This window comes from Jaculus jaculus, chromosome 12 (genome assembly GCF_020740685.1).
Source record: "Jaculus jaculus isolate mJacJac1 chromosome 12, mJacJac1.mat.Y.cur, whole genome shotgun sequence".
Lineage (NCBI taxonomy): Eukaryota > Metazoa > Chordata > Mammalia > Rodentia > Dipodidae > Jaculus > Jaculus jaculus.
The window spans coordinates 58,901,670-58,912,748 of NC_059113.1; the positions used below are offsets into that span (position 1 = coordinate 58,901,670).

Consider the following 11,079-nt stretch of genomic DNA (forward strand, 5'->3'; position numbering starts at 1 on the left):
ATGCTGGGAGGTTTCCCCAAGGCTGGGACATCCCATCCCAGACACAAGCCAGCAATTCATATCTCCAGTGTGTTCCACTGTTGACAAAGCAGCTCCTTCCTTTTAAAGACTGTCGTGAACACACACTTATGGGTACACGAACATCAACCAGGAGACTTTCCACAAAAAATAAACAAATGAATAAAAGATAGTCTTTTATACCTGGGTGTGGTGGTGTGTCCACAAAAAATAAACAAATGAATAAAAGATAGTCTTTTATACCTGGGTGTGGTGGTGCATGCCAATAACCCAGCACTCAGGAGGCAGGAGGTCACCGTGGAAGTCAACCTGGACTGCATAGCAAGTTCCAGGCTAGCCAGGGCTACATAGTGAGAAACTGTAAGAAAAAAATGAAAGAGGGGAGGGGAGGAAAGAGGAGGGAGGAAGGAAGAAAGGAAGGAAAGAAAGAAAAGAAGAAGAGGGGGCTGGAGAGATAACTTAGCTGTTAAGGCATTGCCTGTGAAGCCAGGTTAGAGTCCCTGCTACCCACATAAGCCAGTCACAAAGTGGCACCTACTGGAGTTCCTTTAGAGTGGCTGCAGGCCCTGTCGCCCATTCTCCACCTGCCTCTTCCTTTCCCTTCTCTCTCTTTCTCTCTCTCTCTTACAAACAAACAGACACCAGGGATGTTTATTTAAAAAAAAAAAAGTAGAAGAGAGGCTGGAGGAGAGATGGTTTAGTGGTTAAGGCACTTGCCTGCAAAGCCAAAGGACCCAGGTTCAATTCCCTAGGACCCATGTAAGCCAGCTGCACAAAGTTGTGCATGTGTCTGGAGTTCGTTTGCAGTGACTAGAGGCTCTAGCGCTCGCTCTCTCTCTCTCTCTGTCTCAAATAAAAAATATATATATCAAAAAAGAAAAGAGGGGTCGGGCATGGTGGCACACGCCTTTAATCCCAGCACTCAGGAGGCAGAGATAGGTGGATCACTGTGAGGTCAAGGCCACCCTGAGGCAATATAGTGAATTTCAGGTCAGCCTGGGCTAGAGTGAAACCCTACCTCAAAAAAGCAAAAAATAAATAATCAAAACAAAACAGGAGATTTCATAGCTAATGTAAGCAGAGCAAATGTGTCTGGTTTGTAGAAAACCAGACTAACTTAAGTGGAGTTTATTGGGACGCTGTGTTGGGCCCACCCTGTTTAGAGGTGCAGAAATCAGAGCTGGTGAGTGTGTCAGAGAGGCATGGGGGCCTGAGTGCTTGCCTCCCCTACACCCTCTGTTGCAAAGGGTTAGTCTCTCTGCATAGTCACTCCTGGCTTCCGTCACTTCAAGGAAGGGGAAGAAATGGCTCTGTGCAAGCCCTCCCTTATCCCTCACTCTTCCCCAGCTCTGCTGCTCTCACACATTCTGAGCCCACGAAAAGGTCACAGCAAGCGACCAGCAGCAGCGTGCGGCCCCCGCCCCACAACAGCAGCTGGAGTCCCCAGTGTTCGTGACCCTCCTTAATGAGAGTCCAGCGTGTGCTCCGCTGCATGCATTGTTGAGCATGCAGTGTTGAAATGTTGAGGCAAATACTACCATGACCCCTAAGTCACTGATGAGAAAGCCGGCTCAAAGAAGGCAGCTGACCAGCCCCAAATCACACAGCAGAGCCAGAGGGTAAACCCAGAGCTGAAGGACTGTGAGCGTCCACTAGCTTTGTTCTCCAGCGCCCCTGCTCAGCAACCCTGAACCCCAAGGCCCCTGCGGCCAGTGTCACCTAGGAAAAGAGCACCAGCTTCCCCTTGCCCACCCGTTCCTGCCTGTGTGCTACAGGGCAAGTTTCTTCACCTCTCTGGGCTTTTCCTTCTCCATAGACAACGGAGATGGCACTGGTGCCCCCTCCACAAAGACTGGGTGAGCATTTGTCACGTTCATAAATGTGTCCAGTGCAGGGCTGGGGTGTAGTTCAGGGGTACAGCATGCTTGCTTGGCATGTATGTGTGAGGCCTCAGGGTCAATCCACAACACCGCAAGTAATAGTAATATAAATAAATATGCCCAGTTCACACTCCGTTTCATGTTCTTTCCTCACAAGAGCCTGGCGGCAAGTGTTATCACCTTTCCTGTATGTAAAATGTGCAAAGACTCCAGGCCAGCCCTGGCACATAAACAGTAGATATTATTTATTGACACCACCGTAGCTTCAGCTGTCACCAAGGTGTCACCCCTGCTGTTACAACCATTACTGAACAGATTCCCATTCCTTTCCGTGAAGTTTATCGCCCACCCTCCCTAAGACTCCCCACCCTGGGGACGATAAAGCCTGCGTCCGGCTCTGCCTACCTGTCTGTCCTCCCAGGCTGCACGTCCGTGCACGGCGGATCCTCACCTGCCTTGGCAGCTCAGGCCAGCATCCTGCGCTGCTAGACGCCCGCCGCCAATCCAGCCGGGCCGGCCCCGGGCCGCGCAGTGCCCACAGCCCCGCCAGGGGGCGCGCGTCCGCAGCGTAAACAACCAATTATAGCAGAGGACTTTTATTTGGATCCAGATTCAAATAAATGATAAAAATGTTACAAGACCAGCAGGGTCGGGGTGGCGATCGCCTGGAATGTCAGCACTCAGGAGGCTGAGAGAGGAGGATCACTGCGAATTCCAAGCTAGCCTCGGCTAGGTAGTGAGAGCCTACTTATACACGAAACAAAAAACAATGAATGACAAGGCAACTGGAGCACAGTGGATATTTAATGGTGAGGCTGTTTCAAGGTGTGATCATTGAAAGGGGAATATCTCCTCTGTCCTTGTCTTTTTCAAACACGAGTTAATGGGAGTGAAATGATGTATCTAAGATATGCTTGTAAACAGGATGCGGGAGAGGCAGGAGGATGGATACAAGATTGGCCATGTGTTCATAATTGCTGAAGCTATGATAAGGGCTCCTCATTACTTTATGACTTTTATGTTTTTTATTGATTGTACTTTTTTGAGCTAGGGTCTCACTCTAAGCCCAGGCTGACCTGAATTCACTGTAGCCCCAGGCTATCCTTTAACTCATGGCAATCCTCCTACCTCTGCCTCCCAAGTGCTGGGATTTAAAGGTGTACCACCATGTCTAGCCCACTTTTTAAAAAACATTTTTATTTATTTATTTGAGGGCAACAGACAGAGAAAGAGGCATATAGAGAGAATGGGCGCGCCAGGGCCTCCTGCCACTGCAAACGAATTCTAGACAGTGCGCCCCCTTGTGCATCTGGCTAAAGTGGCTCCTGCGGACTTGAGCCTTGAACCTGGGTCGTTAGGCTTCACAGGCAAGCACTTAACCGCTAAGCCATCTCTCCAACCCGTCTAGCCCACTTTTGTTTCTTAATGTACTTTGAATTTTCCATAATAAAAACCATTCCTGGGCCAGGTGCGGTGGTGCACACTTTAATCCCAGCAGAGGCAGAGCTAGGTGGATCACTTTGACTTAGAGGCTACCCTGAGACTACAGTGAATTCCAGGTCAGCCTGGGCTACAGTGAGACCCTACCTTGAAAAACAAAAATAAAACAAAACAAAAAAACATTCCTGGGCTGGAGAAATGGCTTAGTGATTAAGACACTTGCCTGCAAAGCTGAAGGACCCAGGTTCGATTCCCCAGGACACACTTAAGCCAGATGCACAAGGTGGCACATGTGTCTGGAGTTTGTTTGCGGTGGCTGGAGGCCCTGGTGCACCCATTCTCTTTCTATTTGCCTCTCCCTCAAATTAAAAAAATAAAAATAAATAAATACACACTTTTTTTTTTTTCGAGGCAGGGTCTCGCTGTAGCTCAGGCTGATCTGGAATTCACTATGTAGTGTCAGGGTGGCCTCGAACTCACAGTGATCTACCTAGCTCTGCCTGTGGCGTGCTGGAATTAAAGGCATGTGCCACCCTGCCCGGCAAATATTTTAAGAAAAAACATTACTAATAAACTTATAATAGATCCATATACAGAGAATGGCAGGTAAGCCCCACCTGAAGTGTTCAAGAACATAGTTAAATAAACTATGAAACACCAACTCTGGGGCCTATAAGGGTTAAAATGTTCAGTGGCGGAGCAAGATCCTAGGTTTAATCTCCATGCAAGAAAATATTTTATATACAAAACAAAAACAACGGTAATTCATACTTGCACTTTTATTAAGATGAGAGAAATGTATGAAAATACTACTAGTCTTGCACATTGAGATGAAACTGTTTTGCATCTCACTTAATGAAAATGCAATTGTGGACTCAAGAGGCTTTCTTGCAACCCTTCACATTTCAATGAAACATCTCAATTCTTTGCACTTTCAATGGTAGTAAATGAAATGCCTAATGCTGACATCAGTTTGTCATGATAAATTTAAACATTGTCTTCAGAAAAGACCCACTACAGCCTTGTTGCCCATCCAAAGGTTACTTATTCCATTTATCCAGCACTCAAGATCATTCTTTTATTCCCAAGGTCCTATTTTAATTATTTATGCTAAAGCCCTAAATGCTAAGAAATGTCTGTTCATCCTTTCTCAGTTTTTGTTTAGAAAATAAGAGTTCCTGAATATCACATGATTTATCTTTGAAAAATAAAAGTATCTTCATCTTTATGTGTCAAAAATGTATCAATGTAGCTGGGCACGGTGGCGCATGTCTCTAATCCCAGCACTCAGGAGGCAGTTAGGAGGCGTTTGAGTGAGTTTGAGACCAGACTGGGACTACAGAGTGAGTTCCAGGTCAGCCTAGGCCACACCAAAAAAAAAAAAAAAAAGTATCAATGTGTGTGCATATCTGCAAAAGAAAAGTCTGGATGGGCATATGCCAAAATGTTAGCAATGTTTCTCTCAGAAATATGGGACAGGCCAACGTCCTTTTTTTTGCATTTTTCAAGGTAGGGTCTTGCTGTAACCCCAGCTGATTTGGAATTAGTGTCAGGCTGGCCTCAAATGCACAAAGATCTTCCTACTTCAAGCCTTCCAAGTGCTGGGATTAAAGGCATGTGACCACCACACCTGGCAAAAAGAACAGGCACACCAGGGTCTCCACGCAGTTCACATGAACTTCAGACGCATGTACCACTGTGCATCTGGCTTTACGTGGGTACTGGGGAATCAAACCTGAGTCCACAGGCTTCGCAGGCAAGTGCCTTAACTGATGAGCCATCATCTCCCCAGCCCTCATTTTCTTCTTTTTGACTGTATTTCTTTTTCTACAGTGAATGTAATGCAAACATTAGCAGGGCTTCATGACCACTCTCACTCAACCTATACATAACAAAAATGAGTGTTGGGCTGGAGAGATGGCTCATCAGTTAAAGATACTTGCTTAGAGCCAGGCGTGGTGGCACACGCCTTTAATCCCAGCACTCGGGAGGCAGAGAGAGGTAGGAGGATTGCTGTGAGTTCGAGGCCACCCTGAGACTACAGAGTGAATTCCAGGTCAGCCTGGGATACAGTGAGACCCTACCTCAGAAAACCAAAAAAAAAAAGATACTTGTTTAGAAAGCCTGACAGCCTAGGTTCAATTCCCCAGTAACCACATAAAGCCAGATACACAAAATGGCATGCATCTGGATTTTGCAGGGGCAGGAGGCCCTGGCGTGGCCATATTAACTCTATCTCTCTCTCTCCACTAAATAAATAAAGATATATTTTTACAAAGTGCTGAGAAATTATGTTGTATTTTCTGTGGAGCCTCAGAGGACTGTCATGTAGTCTCTTGGCCACTTCTACCTATCATTAGAAAAATTTAAGAGGACCCAAAGACATTTAAATCAAGTATTTTGGCCAAATACAGGGAAGTGCACCCAGGGTCCCAGCTACCCTGGAGTCTGTTTGAGCTCTTGAGTTTGAAACCAGCCTGAAAAATACAAGACCCCATCTCAACAAAATCAATAAATAAACCAACATTGTGTTGAACGTAAACAGGGTATCAGAAAAAGGCACTAGACATCCTACCTAGCCCTTCTCATTTTCCATAACTAAAGAAGTACAGATATTTAAGACAACCCAATTTTATATGGTCACTTATTTGCATTTTACAAATGTATTTAAAAGTTTTAAAGTGACTTTGTAATGAAAATATTATTTAGTTCATTCTAGTATGCTATATTGACTTTAAAATCCACAGGGATTTGAATATCTAATAATATTCTTCTAATTCTCCAAAGAAGTATAAAATTTCATAGAGGAAAGAGAAGTATTGTGATTCAGCAATACCAATGTAGATAGCAAGCTACAAAGTGCACTTTACCAGTAAAAGAAACCAAATACTGGAAAGTTGTGCTACAAAAACATGATTCCCTCATCAGCAAGAAAATGCAAATCAAAACATCACCTCATACCCATTTTTAGATGCCTACTATTAAAAAATGAAAGAAAAAAGCATTGGCAAGGACATAGGGGAATTGAAACTCTTGGCACTGTTGGCAGGAATATAAAATGGTTCCATCATTGGAAAACAACAGAATGGTTCCTTTAAAAAAAAATAGTAACTAGGGCTGGAGACATGGCTTCATGGTTAAGGTGTTTGCCTACAAAGCCAAAGGACTCAGGCTTGATTTCCCAGGACCCATGTAAGCCAGATGCACAAGGTAGCACGTGTCTGGAATTTGTTTGCAGTGGCTAAAAGCCCTGGCACACCCATTCTCTCTTCTCTCTGCCTCTTTCTCTCTCCCAAGTAAAAATTAATTTAAAAAACTTTTTTAAGTAGGTCTGGAAAGATAGCTTAGCAGTTAAGGCATTTGCCTGCAAAGCCAAAGGATCCTAGTTTGATTCTCCAGGACCCATAAAAGCCAGATGCACAGGGGGCCACATGCATCTGGAGTTCGTTTGCAATGGCTGGAGGCCCTGGCATGCCCATTCTCTCTCTCTCTCTCTCTCTCTCTCTCTCTCTCTCATTCTCTCTCTCAAATAAATAGTAACTATATGGCTGGGGAGATGGCTTAGCAGCTAAGGCACTTGCCTGTGAAGCCTAAGGACCCATGTTCCACTCTCCAAACCCAACATAAACCAGACACACAAAAGTGAGACATGCACTAGGTCACACATGCCCACCAGGTGGTGCGAGCGTCTAGAGTTTGATTGCAGTGGCTAGGGCCCTGGCACACCAATTCTCTCTGTTTCTCTCTCTACAAAAAAAAACAAACACTATAAGTAGCATTACCATATGATCCAGCAGTTCCGCCACTGGTATCTACCAAAAAAAGTGACAGTGGAAGCAGAGATAGGAGGATCACCATGTGTTCAAGGCCACCCTGAGACTACAGAGTGAATTCCAGGTCAGCCTGGACTAGAGTGAGACCCTACCTCGAAAAACCAAAAAATAAAATAAAATACATAAATAAAAAATAAGGTGGAGAGCAACTGAGGAAAACACCTGACACTGACCTTTGGCCTCCACATGCAAATGCATGCACATGTTCCCACACACGTATGAACATGCATGAACACTCATAAAAACGCAGATGCATGGAAGTCAGGTGATACACAAATGCTTAGACATCTGCACAAATATGAGAGGTCACTGTAGCCACTGGAAGCCTAGATGGCATACTGGATCACGGAAGGCCCGTCAGTCAGTAACCAAATAACTGGTGGAGAGCAGCTGATGAGAACCTCATACTTCATTACAATGCTATGAATATACTCAGAACTAAGCAGAAACAAAGCTTTATTCAGACGACTAGAAGCACCAAAGGATTACTTATTTTCCAGCCCAGCTTGTTTTCTGATAAGTCAGCTATACAAAAACTAATGACAGTTCAAATAGGAGGGCAGAAAGCATAGTAGCAGTGTTCACTGCCTCAGTCGTGGAGAAAATGACTGCAGGCATTGTATCCTTCCTTCCTTCCACTGTGCAGTCGGTGGTCTGAACACTCTGGGGGTTTCAAATGCAGGTGCCAGGAGCCAGGAATTCCAGGTGCAGCTTGCATTTCCTTTCTCCACTCACCTGTAAGGTCAACTGGCAAACCTGCTTTGACTCAGACGGGGCTCTTCTTAATTTCTCAAACACAGCCTCAACTCGTTATGAAGCACTTACACAAGGAATGATGCACGCAGAAAGGCAGCTTTATTGTACTTGGAGCAAAAATAGAAAAACATGATTCCATTTGGGGTTGAGGGGAGCCATTACACTTGGTAAGCCACACTCTCAGCTGTGACACGCTACCAACTTTCAAGATGAGGTGGGGAAAGTGAGTGCATTTGATTTCAATGCCACAAGACATTTCTAATCAACTGGTTTCCAGAGAACCTCAAATTTTCTTGAGAAACTGTCTTTAATATGCACATATGTGTGCTCCTTCTCTACTTTTCTGGTAAAGGATGAGTTGTGGGTTTTTTTTATTAATTAATTTATTTATTTGACAGCAACAGACACAGAGAGAAAGACAGATAGAGGGAGAGAGAGAGAATGGGTGCACCAGGGCTTCCAGCCTCTGCAAACAAACTCCAGACGCATGCGCCCCCTTGTGCATCTGGCTAACGTGGGACCTGAGGAACCGAGCCTTGAACTGGGGTCCTTAGGCTTCACAGGCAAGCACTTAACCGCTAAGCCATCTCACCAGCCCAAGTTGTGGTTTTAATAAACCAGCAAATTAATTGTTAATTGCAAAGCTTAAGACACTAGAGCAACCTGCATTCCTCTTAGAATGGCTATCATTCTTGGACAGTATTAAAGGACAATGCCTGATGAAGACAGCTTATAAAGAAGCAATCTGTCACTGCGCAAGAACGACATCAGGGTACTGATTCCCTCTATTTTGACCATCTACAATGCTATTGGCACTTTACTTCAGTTCCTGAAAAATCTTTACAATAACACCAATAGTAATTCTGCATGTCCCAACTCTTGATGGCACAGTAAAGTGATAGGTGTGGTGCGCACATAGGGTGCTGCTTCTAATGAGTCATAAGCCCTCCCCTCAATGCTGCACGCCCAGGAGTCACAGTCATAACCATGAATACACAAATGAGAATGTTTGATGGGCCACCTGGATGAGAAACAGGAATAAACTAGGAGAATGGCATTAATACCTGCAATCTCAAATTGTCATCCCTGTTATACTGAGATTTTGGTTTCAGGGCTAAGTGCTCTTTTGGAATATCCACAACTGTTACTGGTCTTGCTAATGAGTTCTTCTACTACCATATTTCTGGGTTTACTGTGGGAGACACTCCCAGGTTCTAGTGTTTACTGCAGTGGCCTTGGGCACACACCACTCTTAGCAAGTACTGAACCAGCTAAGGGTTTCAGGAGAGGTATATGAGTGTAGATGATGTGGACTTAAGACTTCTTGGGTTACATCCTGTCAGCAATTACTACGTTTCAATCATTAGAACCGGAGATAGTCCAGAGAAATACCTCTCTTGGTGGGAACAGGATGCGAGGGAACTCACGGTCAGGAAGAGGTGCCTTGCGTTCAGGGGACAGCACCGGTAGTGGAGTGAGGCCCCTCAGGGCTGTACCTGAGAAAGGCTGATCTGTTCACGGGAGCCAAGACTTCCTGGAGTCCTCTGTAAGGTGCATTCTCCACTAGGCCCTGGGCAGAAGCCTTCCTTCACCACACAGCACAGTGTCTGCAACTTTCACATGAGGCTCCTACCAGGCACTCGTGAAGCCAAGACTACACAAAATGCTAGGGGAGATGAGAGTAATTCAAACTTGATGCCAGAGTCATCTCCAAAAAAAGTTTATTAGCATGATTAAAAACATTTTCTTGAGTAACAACAGAAGTTTCTAAACAGGAACGCATCAGTGGCTCTACCTCATAACCATTATTTGGAACGGAATGGACAGCTTTATTGCCAGTCTCTTTATTAAAACAATCCATTGATTGGTTCCATGACATCATGACTATTGCTTTGTCTGGGAATGAGTCCCTACAGCAATTAAGTATAAAAAATATCTTCCATCATAGGTGGAGAGTGACCTGCATTGGAGCATGACTCTGAGTTGATAAAAAATACACAAGAGTTGGGTTTTTGATTTTTAAAAACATTCCTTTTACACACTACAAAGAAAAAATTAGTATTTTGGCTTTTTTAATTCCTACATGATACTGAGAATGGCAGTCTCCAGAAGTTCTCCTGTCACATCTCTGGACGCAGCCCTCTTGGGGAGGGTAGATCCCAACGACAGACACTGAAGACTTTGGCCTCCATGTGTTCATACTGGTTTGAGAACAAAGACAGCATCATCCAGAACATAGTAGTCATTGTACATGTCACCTTCACACAAGTATGGCAGTCTGGTGAAAGCTTCGATGACAAAACCAGCTTTTCTGAACACTTCTGGCAGGCTGTTGACTTGTTCTTCCCAATTCTGTCCCTGGATTTCCAAAATTTCTGATGGTTTCTCCCACTTGCCACCTACTAAAACAAATAAAAACATTAAGTTAAATTCTTGAACAAATTACTTAAGGTGGGAGGGAGCAAGGAATTTGTATGTTCCGCAGGCACTAGGTGGGTGCTCTGATAAGCCAACTTTATAGTTCCCACCATTCCTCCAAGGTAGGTGGGCACAGACTAAGAAAAGTTGAAAATCTTGTTCAAGGTACAGGGTTATTGAGCATCAGAGCAGAAATGCAACCCAGGTCTGTCTTTATCCAAGCCTACACTGATGGTGCCTCCTTTGTGGGATTTACTGGTTAATGGGTTTGGAAAAACTAGTCAGTAAATATAGGAATATGGAATTAGAGACAAGCAGTAAAGTTTAGTTTTGGACAAAGGCAAAAAAACACCTACTGTGCAAACATATACAACTTATTAAAGAGAGTTACCGGGATAAAAATAGGCTTATGAATGATTTTATTCCAAAAAAACTAGATCATTATCAGTGTGTTTTTCAACAAAACTTGACCCGTTCCCTAGCTATGAGGAATAATGTTGTGGAAGCCCCAGGGCCGGAGAAAGGCATGACACCAGAATGGAGGAGGCGCTTTGCCTTTATTAGACTAGTAACTGGAATCTGTCAGTCATTTCCAAACCTCAGAACATTAGTAGCCTGGGGAATGTGGCACCAGGCAGGGTCTTCCAAGTTCACATAAAAAGCCTTCACTGGCTATAAATACACACACACAAAGATAACATTATATTCAAATGTGGGGTGCTTTTAGTTGCTAT

General features: G+C 44.4%; 1 protein-coding gene across 2 annotated transcripts in view; it reads right to left on the reverse strand.

Annotated features, from left to right (window-relative positions):
- Positions 1–9,631: 9,631 nt before the first annotated feature.
- Positions 9,632–11,079, reverse strand: part of Mettl9 (methyltransferase like 9) — a 62,329-nt gene continuing 60,881 nt past the window's right edge. Inside the window, exon 5 of one of the 2 annotated variants that reach the window (XM_045131558.1) lies at positions 9,632–10,326. In XM_045131558.1, the coding sequence (XP_044987493.1) occupies positions 10,124–10,326 (203 nt within the window). In that variant the 3' untranslated portion in view covers positions 9,632–10,123. Of the gene's footprint in view, positions 10,330–11,079 lie in introns of both variants that reach the window. The other variant, XM_045131557.1, reaches the window with a different exon arrangement.